The sequence below is a fragment of the Oryctolagus cuniculus genome, chromosome 17 (assembly GCF_051225735.1).
Source record: "Oryctolagus cuniculus isolate XC-2025 breed Fujian yellow rabbit chromosome 17, ASM5122573v1, whole genome shotgun sequence".
Lineage (NCBI taxonomy): Eukaryota > Metazoa > Chordata > Mammalia > Lagomorpha > Leporidae > Oryctolagus > Oryctolagus cuniculus.
This window is the reverse complement of record NC_142883.1, coordinates 38,205,329-38,219,755: the sequence shown is the minus strand read 5'-3', so window position 1 is coordinate 38,219,755 and position 14,427 is coordinate 38,205,329. Positions and strand designations below refer to the sequence as shown.

Sequence of the window (14,427 nt, the reverse complement as noted above, 5' to 3'; positions counted from 1 at the left end):
CTGGATTGGATTCCCAGCTCCAGGTCCTGATTCTAGCTTCTTGCTAATGCAGATCCTGGCAGATACACCATGGCTCAAGTAGTTGGGTACCTGTCACCCACGGAAGAAACTTGGGTTGCACTCCCAGCTTCCACCCAGCCCCAGCCATTGAAGATATTTGGGGAGTAAACCACTATATAGGACCTCCATGCCCCCTTCCTCACCTTCTGTCTCTGTAAATATATGAAAGTTTAAACAAAAACAGCCCTGATAAAGTACAGTCACTGCTAGTGTGTATCTATTGCTACTGCCTGGAAGCAGATGCAAGATAGTTGGTGTTCACAGAGGTAGGGTGTGTTACTGTCTTATAGCTTCTGTAATCCTAGAGGTATACATTTGTACAAAAGCATTATATGAGACTTCATTCAGCTTTTCCAGCAGAGGGGGCCCAAAGCATGGTATGACACCACTGTGATAAAGAAGTGTAGTGTCTATTTTTTTTTTTTTTAAGATTTATTTATTTATTTAAAATCAGAGTTAGAGAAGGCAGGAGAAAGAGAAATCTTCCATCCACTGGTTCACTCCCAAATGACCACAATGACTGGGGCTGAAACAGGCTGATGCCAGGAGCTGGGAGCTTCTTTCAGGTCTCCCACATGTGTGGAAGGGGCCCAGGACATGAGCCATCTTCCACTGCTTTCCCAAGCACATCAGCAGAGAGCTGGATCAGAAGTGGAGCAGCCAATGTGGGATGCCAGTGTCTCAGGCAATGGCTTTACTCGCTATGCCACAGTGCTGGCTGCAGTCCATGGACTGATGCACTGAAAACAGTTGAAGTCTTGTTGAACATTACAATAAAGAGTAGTCTCTTCATTTGATATTTGAACCAGCACCTGTATGAGATGCTAGCATTGCAGGTGGCAGCCCTGAGCACTGTAGTTTCTTAGATAGAATTTCCTCTCATTAGCACAGGTGTTTTTTTTGTTGTTGTTGTTTTTTGTTTTTTGACAGGCAGAGTGGACCATGTGAGAGAGAGAGAGAGAGAGAGAGAGAGAGAGAAAGGTCTTCCTTTGCCGTTGGTTCACCCTCCAATGGCCACCGCGGCCGGCCGGCGCGCTGCGCCCGGTGCACCGTGCTGATCCAATGGCAGGAGCCAGGTACTTCTCCTGGTCTCCCATGGGGTGCAGGGCCCAAGCACTTGGGCCATCCTCCACTGCACTCCCTGGCCACAGCAGAGAGCTGGCCTGGAAGAGGAGCGACCGGGACTAGAACCTGGTGTGCCGGTGCCGCAAGGCGGAGGATTAGCCTAGTGAGCCACGGTGCCAGCTAGCACAGTTCTAAGTACTTACTGCTCTTCATGAACATCAGCTAAAAATCATTAAAAAATAAATAAAAGTAAACTTATACAAAGATGACCAAGTGAAGGCGAACAATATTCAACCTAAGTGTATTTTACCAAATCTGTCATTTTTGAATGGTGAGTGTTTCATGGAGGAAGGGGCAGGAGGGTACTAAGTGGCACCTCAGAGCTTCAGCCATCTGCTGGATCATGGCGTCATGGGGCAGGCGCTGTGACATAGTGGGTAAAGCTGCCGCCTGCAGTCCCGGCATCCCATATGGGTACTGGTTCGAGTCCTGGCTGCTCCACTTCTGATCCGGCTCTCTGCTGTGGCCTGGGAAAGCAGTAGAAGATGTCCCATGTCCTGGGGCCCCTGCACCTACGTTGGAGACCCGGAAGAAGCTCCTGGCTCCTGGCTTCAGATTGGCGCAACTCTGGATGTTGCAGCCAATTGGGAAGTGAACCAGCAGATGGGAGACCTCTCTTTCTTCTTTGCTTCTCCTCTCTCTGTAACTCTTACCTTCAAATAAATAAATCTTTTATAAAAAAAAAAAAAAAAAAAAAGACATCATTTCAAACAGAAGCAGTAACCACACAGTTGCCTACCTGGATGTGTTCCTGGATGCTGACATCAGTATCTGTCATCTGCTCACTCACCCAGGAAGCAGGGAGGCAGTTACTCTACTTTGGTTATATTCAACGCAGTCATCACTTTTCTCAGTTTTCATTGTTGGCTATAATATAATGAAAAAAATGAGGGGTTTATGTGCATGTCTCTGAGAGAAGGGCTTAAATAGTGGAAGAGAGTAGAGAGTAATAATTTGAGAGCCTTTTTTTTTAAGAGAAAGGGTTTATTTTTGGGGAAACCCAGCAGACTGGAGGGAAGGGCAAGAGCCAAATCTTTAAAAACTGAAAGTTTGTCTTTAAATCCTACTGTAAACATGATGTGTAGAGTTTAGATAATGCAGAGATCAAAATTAGGTCCTTTAAAGCTTAACTGCATTTTGTAAAATGTATATATGCTAATAAGGATTTCCTTCTGGGAACAGAACCACATTCTGTCTTTATGTACTGAGGGCTTAAATCATGGGACATCCTTCTGCAGTTTATTTCTGCCATTCTATTCAGGGTGGAGAAGATTCCGATAAAGTTAGGGAAGTAGGATAGAATCTGTAGTGCTTAATCATCTCACGAAAGGGAAGCCTACCTCCTGCAAACATATTTAATCCCTCATGTCAAAATATTCAGCTTTTAGGTTCTAGAATTATTTCCTTGTGTTCATCCTTGAGTCAGGATGTAATAGCTATTTCTCCCTCGGTGCCTGTAGCAGGCACTGGGAGTACAAGGATAAACCCTTAAGTTTTCATTTACTTTCAACAATGCTTTCGTCACCTCTGGGCCAAGGCTGCTGTGGAATAAAGAGCACAGTCTAGTGTTAGGGTTCTTTGTGTAATTGTATCATTGATGATCATGTGATACACATGTTAATTCTAAAACACACAACAGGAAAAGATAGCAGCACCACCCAAACATAAGCAATACCTTAGTCTTAGTCTTGGCTTTTAGTCTTTTTTTTTTTTTTAAAGGTTTGTTGGAAATACAGAATGACAGAGAGAAGGATGGTCCATTTGCTGGTTCACTCCCTGAATGACTGCAATGACCTGAGTTGGGCCAGGCCAAAGCCAGGTACCTGGAATTCCACCCAGGTCTCCCACGTGTGTACAGGGCCCACTTCGCGCTGCCTTCCCAGGTGCATTATCAGGGAGCTAAATGGGAAGTGGAGCAGACAGGACTGCAGCTGTGGTGCTCAGTTGCAGGGTTCCCGTTGACAAGCAGCAGCTTAACTCACACAGCGCCAGCCCCAGGAGAGTAGCTTCTGTTCTGCTAAATGGTGGGAGACATTTTTTATACTCTCATTATAATGACGCTGGCTTGACCTCATCAAACTATCTTGGAAATTTTGAAGAATCTTTAGAAAAAAAAACAACAACTTTTATTTAATGAATATAAATTTCCAAAGTACAGCTTATGGGTTACAGTGGCTTTTTCCCCCCCATAACTTCCCTCCCACCCGCAACTCTCCCTTCTCCCGCTCCCTCTCCCCTTCCATTCACATCAAGATTCATTTTCAATTATCTTTATATACAGAAGATCAATTTAGCATATATTAAGTAAAGCTTTCAACAGTTTGCTCCCACGCAGAAACACAAAGTGAAAAATACTGTTTGAGTACTAGTTATAGCATTAAATCACAATGTACAGCACATTTAGGACAGAGATCCTACATGAGGAGTAAGTGCACAGTGACTCCTCTCCTGTTGTTGACTTAACAAATTGACACTCTTGTTTATGGCGTCAGTAGTCACCCTAGACTCTTGTCATGAGTTGCCAAGGCCATGGAGGCCTTTTGAGTTCTCTGACTCTGATCGTATTTAGACAAGGTCGTAGTCAAAGTGGAAGTTCTCTCCTCTCTTCAGAGAAAGGTACCTCCTTTGATGACCTGTTCTTTGAAGAATCTAACATTGTGTTTAGAGCTATAGGTTTCTGAGATTCCTTAATGACAGTTTATTATTTGCTTTTTCTACCTTTATAGTTCAAAGCAGAACTTAAAGGTGATGGAAGGAGCATTCTATAGAGAGAATGATGATTCTTACGGAAGTTACAGCAGAAAGGGTCTCTTTTGAGATTTTAGGACCTAAACAGTGACAGAGAGGGAAACTTAGGAATATTTAGAAATTAACTAAGAAGCTGCCAGTGAATATGCTTAGTATGCCTTGTGTTATGGAAGTTTCCAAAGACTACAGCTACTTTGTCAAAAAGCTTCCTTTGCTTTTGAACTTGCAAACCTACCCATTTTTATTTGTGCAGCTTACATTTCTAATGGAAAACTTTACAGTTCATCAGTAAGTTTAGTTTGCTGTGGTGATTTCTTTTTAAGTTAAAAAGTGAAACATGTCAATTTCACAGATATTTCAAAGCAGCACATCAAAAATTCAGGCTGCAATAAACTTGGCTACTTACTGCCTTTTTACTTCCAGAAATAATACAATCAGTGATTATACTTGTCTAAAGTACCAAGGTGATTTTTAAAAAAAGTCTTCCATCTGCTTTTCCCATCAGTTTGTGAAATTGACTTTATTTTTCATTAGGGGCATGTCTTTAAAACTACAGAAAATTTGAATGTGTTCTTTAAAATTTCCCTACTAGGTAGAGTTCTCTCTGTTGATAAGTTTGGCTGCTGAATTGGTTGAGATCTCAGGATGAAAAATAAGTTTCTGTTTTCTGTGTGTTTTTTTTTTCATCTGACATATTAAAGTATGTATCATATAACATATTCCAGGGGCACTATATTTAAAACCTGCATTACTGGGGTCAGCACTGTGGCAAGGTGGGTAACCTGCCACCTACAATGATAGCATCTATTATGGGCGCCGATTTGAGTCCGGCTGCTTCACTTCCTATCCAGCTCCCTGCTAATGTGCCTGGGAAAGTGGCGGAGGATGAATCAAGTGCTTAGGCTCCTGCACCCACGTGGGAGACCAGGAAGAAGATCTTGGCTCCTGGCTTTGGCCTGGCTCAGTCCTGGTTGTTGGAACCATTTGGGAAGAGGATCAGTAGATGGAAGATCTCTCTCTCTCTCTCTCTCTTTCTGCCTCTGTTTTTCTGTAACTCTGCTTTTCAAAGAAATAGTCTTTTAAAACTTAAATAAACCTGCAATTCTTTTATATGCTAACTTCAAGAATTTAGATTTCAGTTTTAAATGCATTTTTATGGTTTATTTGCTTCTATATGTCATTTTTAGGGAAAAATCAGATTTAGAAAATGGGTGAGGAAATTAGAAACCATCAAAAATGGTAGTCATTTTTTTAACTAACAAATGATATTGATTGGTATAGCTGTATTTATATTTGGCTTATCTCTGCTTGGCATTACCTAGTATAGCCTAATGGATGTTAATTGTAGCCCTTCAGGCACTATTAGAAAATTGAGCTGTTTACAGTCTAACATCATACCTGTGAGTAATAATATTACTATGATAATAAAGAATGGAAAAGCTGTTATGGACCTAGATTTTGTATCAGTATCTTGACCAAGTTGATTTAATTATTTTGAGAAGAGCATTAATACCCGTTTCCTTTAGCCAAAAAATAAACATAAATTCTATCAGTAATCTCCTCCCCAGAATAGTACAATATCAACCGAAGTCTAAATCATATCCTCTAAAACTTTAATAGCTTAATGTTTTTTTATTTTTTTAAGATTTATTTATTTATTTGAAAGTCAGAGTTACACAGAGGAGAGGCAGAGAGAGAGAGAGAGAGAGAGAGATCTTCCATCCACTGGTTCACTCCTCATGTGGCCGTATCCTCCAGAGCTGAGGCAATCTGAAGCCAGGAGCTTTAATGTATTTTAATAGCAAGCTTACAGGAGCAGCGCAGAAGACAACATTAAAAACATGTATGACAAACAACTCAATTAGAAAGTATACTGAACGGATGGAATCTACTGATGATACAAATGCTATAAACACCATTTACTTGCTGTCAATAAGAAAATTACTTGTTTTTGGCCGGCGCCGCGGCTCACTAGGCTAATCCTCCGCCTAGCGGCGCCGGCACACCGGGTTCTAGTCCCGGTCGGGGCGCCGGATTCTGTCCCGGTTGCCCCTCTTCCAGGCCAGCCCTCTGCTGTGGCCAGGGAGTGCAGCGGAGGATGGCCCAGGTGCTTGGGCCCTGCACCCCATGGGAGACCAGGAAAAGCACCTGGCTCCTGGCTCCTGCCATCGGATCAGCGCGGTGCGCCGGCCGTAGCCCGCCGGCCGCGGCGGCCATTGGAGGGTGAACCAACGGCAAAGGAAGACCTTTCTCTCTGTCTGTCTCTCTCACTGTCCACTCTGCCTGTCCAAAAAAAAAAAAAACAAAACAAAACAAAAAAAAAATTACTTGTTTTTAAAAAATCCAAATGCTGGTATTGTCCAGAAAAATTTAACAGGATTATTTATAATTGTTATAAAGTTAAACTGCTGAAACTTGTTCACTGAAACATTTTGGCTTGCATTAATGCTTTACAACCCTTTATTTATATTAAAAATCTACACACAAATTAAAATGGAAAAACTGCCAATACCTGATTTCTGTCCCCTATTTTTCCACTCGCAGTCATATACTTAGATACCTTTTGACTGCATGGGAAAAAAATATCTGTCATTCAGAACTACTAATAACAGCAAGAAGAAAAAGATGTTTTTGAGAATGAAATGTTTCCTGTCATAGTGGATTCTTAAGCACATTCTCCACGTATGTGGTGTGCTAGCAGGGTCTCTTTCGGGATAATTGTTGCACGTTTGGCATGGATAGCACACAGGTTGATGTCTTCAAAAAGGCCAACCAGATAGGCCTCACTTGCCTCCTGCAAAGCGCCAGTAGCTGCACTCTGGAAGCACAGATCTGTTTTGAAGTCCTGAGCAATCTCTTGCACCAGACGGTGGGAGGGGAGTTTGCACATCAGAAGCTCAGTGGACTTCTGATAACTTCTAATTTCACCAAGTGCCTCAGTGCCAGGCCTGTAACAGCGAGTTTTCTTCGCCCTCCAGTAGAGGGCGCACTCTTTCGAGCGGCTTATGTGGCCAGTTGCTTCCTGGGTGCTTTTCCCCAGTGATTTGGGAGCAGTCTGCTTTGTTTGAGCCCTGGCTTCAAGACCTCCTTACTTACCTCCCTTCTCCTCCAGCTGGAGTCCAGTGAGCCAGAGGTGGTGCTGGCATTAGGGAATGACAGTGGCGGCGTAGGCAGCGGCTATGAACACAGATCCTCTGAAACTTTAAATAATAGAGTTTGCATTTCTTCAAATCTCTGAATTTTAATAAATAAAAATGACTGCCCTTCAGTATGGTGTTGGGGCCAGTTTCAAGAAAAGCCCTGGTGCTCACAGATCTTTTTTCTCTGAGAGCCAGCTTCTATGGAGAAGGGCAGTGCCCTTGGCCAGAATGCTTTGCAAGTAAGTACATAGTTTCTCAAAAATGTTTCATCAAAGTTGCCTTCCAAATTAAGGCCTCCATATACTTCAGCAAGGTCACATATTATCTAATGATATTCTTAAAGTGTATGGTTGAACACAGTATTGTGCCTTCTGAATGTTACCTGCAGGATTTACAGTACCTCACTGGTATCTTCTGATTTTTTTTTTAATCATGTAGCATGTTTTATTTTTAAAGGGCCACTGTTTTAATAGATCTCTCTCAGGAAACCTCCAGCACCTGCTCTTACTCAGCTCTGCTAGCCATAGGAGGAAAAGGCCTTGAGGCTGGTCCTGCTGCTGACAGAAGGCTGGGGCTCTAGGGGAGAGTACTGGCACCAGCAGCACAAGCTAATGAAAATTGGTATCATGGGCCCAGTGCTGTGGCGCAGTGAGTTAAAGTCCTGGCCTGCAGCACCGGCATCGCATGTGGGCGCTGGTTCAAGTACTGGCTGCTCCTCTTCTGATCCAGCTCACTGCTGTGGCCTGGGAAAGCAGAAGAAAATGGCCTAAGTGTTTGGGCCACTGCACCCATGTGGGAGACCCAGAAGAATCTTCTGGCTCCTGTTTTCAGATTGGCTCAGCTCCAGCAGTTGCAGCCATTTGGGGAATGAACCAGCAAAGGAAAGTCCTTTCTCACTGTCTCTCCCTGTCTCTGTAACTCTACCTCTCATATAAAATCTTTTTAAAAAAATCTTTTAAAATCTATAAAAAAAGGCCGGCACCGTGGCTCACTAGGCTAATCCTCCGCCTTGCGGCGCCGGCACACTGGGTCCTAGTCCTGGTTGGGGCGCCGGATTCTGTCCCGGTTGCCCCTCTTCCAGGCCAGCTCTCTGCTGTGGCCAGGGAGTGCAGTGGAGGATGGCCCAAGTGCTTGGGCCCTGCACCCCATGGGAGACCAGGATAAGTACCTGGTTCCTGCCATCGGATCAGCGTGGTGCGCCGGCCGCAGTGCGCCGGGCGCGGCAGCCATTGGAGGGTGAACCAACGGCAAAGGAAGGCCTTTCTCTCTCTCTCTCTCTCTCTCTCTCTCTCTCTCACTGTCCACTCTGCCTGTCAAGAAAAAAAAATCTATAAAAAAAAGGTAAATCACAAACTACACATTTGCATTTGTCCTTCATAAAAAAAAAGACTGATGCTGTGGCATGGTGTGTAGTGCTGCTACCTTTAATACCAGCATCCCATATTGTCACTGGTTCAAAACCCAGCTGCTCCACTTCTGATCCAGTTCCCTGCTAATGTGCCTGGGGAAGCAGCTAAAGATGGTCCAAGTGCTTGGGCCCCTTCACCCACTTGGGAGACCTGGAAGAACCTCCAGGCTCCTGATTTCGGTCTGGCACAGCCCCAGCTGTTGCGGCCATCTGGGGAATGAGCCAGTGGATGGAAGCTCTCTCTGCCTCTCCCTCCCTCCAACTCTGCCTTTCAAATAAATAAAAATGTATCTTAAAAAAAAAAAAGTACCACTAGGTACTCTCAGTGTGATTTTTTTATTGATTTCCATTTCACAGGACTTCAGCATAGTTTGGTAAGATTTAAACTGATTAAGAAACGTCAAGCCAGTGGTATGAAGTCTATAAAAGAATTGTTGTAATTTACCATGCTCTGAGTTATGCAGTTTTCTGTTCAACGTTCTGCTTTATACAGTCGTGTTTTTGTCTTCCAGGAGAAAACTTTGCAGAATTCAGATCTTCAGGGGCTGATGATGGGTTCACCGATTTTAAAACAGCCGACAGTGTGTCACCACTAGAGCCACCAACAAGAGACAAGGCTTTCCCAGCAGCCTTCCCCACGGGAGCTATCCCGCAGAAGCAGCAAACTCAAGTGAAAACCCCTCTGAACTTAGCAGACCTAGACATGTTTTCCTCGGTTAATTGCAGCAGCGAGAATCCGTTGTCTTTTTCAGCTGCCTTTAGCGCATCAAAATCCGTTTCGGCACGACCACAGCCAGCAGGTTCTGCTGCAGCTACAACGGCGTTGGCATCAACTAAAACTTCTAGCTTGGCTGATGATTTTGGAGAATTCAACCTTTTTGGGGAATATTCTAGTCCAGCATCTGTTGGCGAGCAGGATGACTTTGCAGATTTTATGGCTTTCGGTAATAGCTCGATTTCATCGGAGCGGAAGGCAGAGGACAAATACGATGCCCTGAAGGAGGAAGCCAGTCCGGCTTCCCTAACCAGCAACTCAGGCAGCACCATCAAGGGTGGGCAGAGCTCAGCTCCTGCGTCTACCAAGTACGATGTCTTCAAACAGCTCTCTCTAGAAGGATCCGGCCTGGGTGTCGATGAACTGAAAGATAACACTCCTTCAGGAAGGAGTGACGATGATTTTGCTGACTTCCACTCCAGTAAATTTTCTTCCATGAACTCGGACAAATCCCTCGGAGAGAAAGCAGTGGCTTTCAGACACACCAAAGAGGATTCTGCGTCGGTGAAGTCCTTGGATCTCCCATCCATTGGTGGCAGCAGTGTTGGCAAGGAGGACTCTGAAGATGCGCTGTCTGTTCAATTTGACATGAAACTGGCTGATGTAGGAGGAGATCTTAAGCATGTCATGTCTGATAGCTCTTTGGATTTACCCACAGTTAGTGGCCAGCATCCTCCTGCTGCAGGTGAGGAATTGGTGCGATTGCTCTGGTGATGCTGATGGAGAGTTCAGACATTGTTCGGTGGGTGTGGCTCTGCATAAGAAAGGGGCTCTGGCCTGTTAGCTTTACAAATTTCTCAGAATTAGCCAGTCTCCTTAAAGCAGTGCTAAATTGGATTCTGTGGCTACCCAGCTAGATAGATTCCATGGAGATACTACTATGGAATTCAGATTGGATGGCTGATATTTTTATTTCTGAAGTCCAGCACCAACTTGGTGTTAGAGGCACGTAAGAACCCACTGTTAAATTAACCCTACATTGCCAGACATCTTAGAAAGACTTGCAGAGTCAGCAGTGTTGCTTCATTTCTGCGAGTGGAATCAGTGTTTCTCCTTTTTTCTTCCCATGGATATATTTAGCAGCTGCCAATATGGTATTCTATTTCGTTTACAGAAACCAAGTCTTGATAAGCCAAGAAAGTAGAAATGTTTAAGCAGTTGCCCCGCAGTTTGCCAATACCTCCGAGAGCAGAAGAGGGAAAAGCCAATGAGAGGCGTCCTGAGTCAGGATCTGCAGGACAGAGGCCCTCTGCGGCAGCAGGCCCCGGGCACACTGTGTTCAGTGTTAACTCTCTTCCTGGAAGTAGGAAGTTTTGAGAAATCTGTAGATGCTAGGATAAGGGTGAGGACTAACTTCCTGATGAGATGTTAGCCAGCATCTTATGAGGGAGCCCTCTTTAAATTCTGTGTGGGTATACGCGTAGCAGTTTGTTCTCTAGTCCAGCTTCCTGTCATAAAAACTAGATTCCCAAGTGTCCTAGTTTTTGTTTTGTTTTTGATATGTATATAGAAAGATAAACCTATTTTGTGGCCTTTAATAATGAAGACTATCTCAGTATTACTGTATTATTCTGGGAAACGTATCATGCATATGAAGGTTGGTTTTTTTTTTTTTAACTCAAGGGACACGTAAGACACTTTGAAGTTTACAGGTTCAGACAGAAATTATAAAATACTTTTGCATATATCAAATTGGTAAATCAGAAGACAATTGCATGCATTATTTATTTATTTAAAGATTTATTTGTTTGAAAGGTAGAGAGGAAGAGACAGAGAGGGATCTTCCATCCACTGGTTCACTCCTCTGATGGCTGCAATGGCCAGGGCTGGGCCAGGCCATAGCTAGGATCCTGGAACTCCATCTGGGTCTCTTATATGAGTGCAGGAGCCCAAGCACTTTGGTCATCTTCCACTGCTTTCCCAGGAGCATTAGCAAGGAGCTAGATCAGAAGTGGAGCAGCTAGGACTCAAACTGACACTCATAATAGGATGCTGATGTCGCAGGTGGCGGCTTAAACCACTTTACCACAATGCTGGCCTGTGCGCATCCTTTAGTTATTAATGTTAGCAGAATTGTTGAACAGGCTGCTGAATTAGGAGCAAGCCAGTAGATGCACCTGTTTCATGCTGCTACTTGCTAAGAGATATTCTAAGCACAGAGGGCTGTCTGGAGAACTCCTCATGCCCTTGACTGTCTACTTTCTCTTTTTCTTCACTTTTCCTCAAAAATGTTTATATATTTGGCATTGCTGTTTGCTCGATAAAGTGGTTTTGGTTTTCTTTTTTGGATGGACTGCTTGAGCCACAGTAGTTGATTGCAAAGTGCTCTGTTTTCTGAACAATATTCAATTTTTATTTAAAAATCTCATAACATGTATACTAGCCTTTTAGACTCTGAAGTTATTAGAAGCTATTTTTCTGAAAATGAATCTATATTCTTTCACAGTGCCAAACTAGATGTCTGTATGAGATAAGTCTAATCCGGGTTGTGGGGGATGTTAGGGGGTATCTTTTTCTTTCTTTCTTTCTTTTCTTTTCTTTTCTTTTTTTTTTTTTTTTTTTTTTTTTTGTTTCTTGCATTTTATTTGGGGAGGGGAGGTTGATTTTTTTTTTTTTTTTTTGACTGATCTTGTTCAGATTGACCTGTTAAATAATCTATGCTCATGTTCTTCGACGTATGTTTGCAACATTCCTAGCTTGGAACCTGTAATGTTCAAGCCACTCTCTTCAGCAGGAGGCTGTTCCTAACAGCAGACTGTTGCTCCCAGTGATCTGTAACCCTCTGTCATAAAGGAGCAGTATCCCCTTAGAGCGGTTGTTAAAGGGGTTGGCGTGGGACCCGTGAGCTAGCCAGTGTTACAGACGTCTAACGGTGTTAGACACGCGCAGTGGCAGGGACCTCTTCGGTGCAACCTGGTTTTATTTTAGCCTCCTGTTCACCACAGTATTTCTTGCTTTCCTGGTGTGAGGGTTAAAGGTACATCTTGTTGGAGAAATAAGAAAGAGCTGTCTGTTGACCTTAGTCCTATTTAGAAACCCTAACTTAACTCTAAAGGGGATACTGTCTCTTTTAACTCTTGCTGTAATTCTTTGTATGGAAGGTAGATAATACTAATAACGTTGCCTGATTTCTCTGCATATTACTACATTTAACCCTTTGAGCCCTTGCTGCATATAATTTCAACAAGGCTGCTTTCCCCCCCTCTATATTTTACCTGTATGGCACTGAGGCTTCTCTGTGCACAGTCATGAAGATCCTCTGGTTTTGTTGGCAGCAAGAGCGTTCGCTCTTTTGTGACATTCTCAAAGGGTTAGAAAGACTTCTGTAGCTCCCTGCCTACTTGTACAGTAGCTCTTCTTTGACATTGAAATTATTTGTATTTTAATCAGCGCCTTTTGGGGGCTGCTTTTCTGATGTCTTTTTTTTTTTCCACCATTGACACTTTCTCTGTGAGTGTGCCTTTTCAAACTTGCTTTCGTATAACCCTGCGCAAACACTGATCTGCATGCTCACTGGTGACTCCCCCCCCCCCAGCTCTCTGTACCACTCTCTTTTGTGATCTGTAAGTCCTGTGTTAATAAATAATTCTTTGGCAGATTTTCAAAGTGTGGGGATGTGTGTAATTTGTACTTTTTCAGGGTTAGACCAAAAGACCAAAGAAATTCTTGGCTGGTGTCAAGTTGAAAGCAGTAGTTCCTTTTGAGACTAGATGGTTCCTGCCCTTTGTTTGTTTTGTCTCCTCAAATACCTGTCTCCTAAGACAATCTTGGTACATTTTATTCTTTTCCCCTTAGAATTCACTGCTATGTTTTTAATGTGGCATGAGATTAAAATCTAACTTTACATTTTGCTTTATTTATTTGAGAGGCAGATAGAGACACAATGCTCCCGGCTGCAGGTTCACTACCCCAGATGCCTCCAACAGCTGAGGCTGGAGCCAGGGAACCTGGAACTCAATCCAGGTCTCCCATGGGGGTGCAGGGGCTCAGCTACTTGAACCATCACCTGCTGCCTCTCAAGGGGCACATTAGCAGGAAACTGATCATGGGAGCCAGGCCAGGACTCAAACCCAAACACCAGCAGGAGAGAGAGCAAGCACTGTCTTAACCACTAGGCCAGACACCTTCCCTTAACTTTAAATAATTTCTTTTAAAGTATAAGCCTTAATACTACCTCATATAACAGAAAAAATATGCAGAGAGTGGCTTTTATTGTAGAGAGGTGTCTGTACTAGGAGTTGACCTGTGATGAAGAGCGGCAAGGTGAGGAAGAGCAGCAGAGAGTGGGGGGTGAGCAAGGAGGGACAGAGAGCCGAGGTATCCAGTTAGGAACTGACATCACCACGTGGTGGTAAGGATTTGTGTGCCCAAGAAGTGCCAGGTAGTGTGTGTGATGGGAAGTGTTGAGTGTTAGTACCGGGGGTCTTCAGGACTGAGGTAGACCTGAGACCGCAGTTAGACGCTGCACTCTTAACCTGCTACGCCACAGCGCCAGCCCCAGGGCCACACTCTAACTGCAGAGCAAGCACCCTTCCCGCTTCAGGACCTGTGAGGATGTGGCCCTGTGTCCTCTTGCAAGTTCTTAAAACAGCTTTAGGGAATGCACATTGTTTTGTGTTTTTAAAAGATATATTTATTTGAAAGGCAGAGTTAGGGAGAGACATAGAGAGTGGGAGAGGTCTTGGCATCCCCTGGTTCACTCTCCAAATGGCTGCAACAGCCGGGACTGGGCCAAAGCTGAAGCCAGGAGCCAGGAACTCCATCCAGGTCTCCCACATGGGTGCAGGGGCCCAAGCACTTGGACCATCTTCAGCTGCTTTTCCAGGTGCACTATCAATGAGCTAGACTGGAAGTGGAGCAGCTGGAACTCAAACTGTTGCCCATATGGGATGCTGGTGTTACAGGTGGCAGCTTAACCTGCTGTGCCACATTGCCAGCTCCTGGACTCACTGTTTTAAGAAAAAATTTAGAAGGCCCAAAGAAAGTTAGTGGTAAGAGTAAAACAAACTTGGAAAATATGTCCCCGATTTTAGAATATAATAATAATGAAAAGTATAGCAGGTTAAGCTGCCCCTTGAAACAGGTGCATCTCCATATCAGAGTGCTTGCTTTTTTTTGTCCTGACTACTCTGTACTGTCAGTCTGGCTTCCAGCTCATGTGCCTGGGAGGT

At 43.9% G+C, this 14,427-nt stretch overlaps 1 protein-coding gene across 36 annotated transcripts in view; it reads left to right on the top strand.

Annotated features, from left to right (window-relative positions):
* SYNRG (synergin gamma) overlaps positions 1-14,427 on the top strand; it is an 89,565-nt gene that overhangs the window by 50,272 nt on the left and 24,866 nt on the right. For all 36 annotated transcript variants that reach the window (XR_016223824.1, XR_016223822.1, XR_016223825.1 and 33 more), the window contains one exon: positions 8,994-9,941. Coding sequence is in view for 32 of the 36 variants with exons in the window: in XM_051824677.3 (XP_051680637.2) it covers positions 8,994-9,941 (948 nt within the window). In the remaining 4 variants the exon portion in view is untranslated. The remainder of the gene's footprint in view (positions 1-8,993; positions 9,942-14,427) is intronic.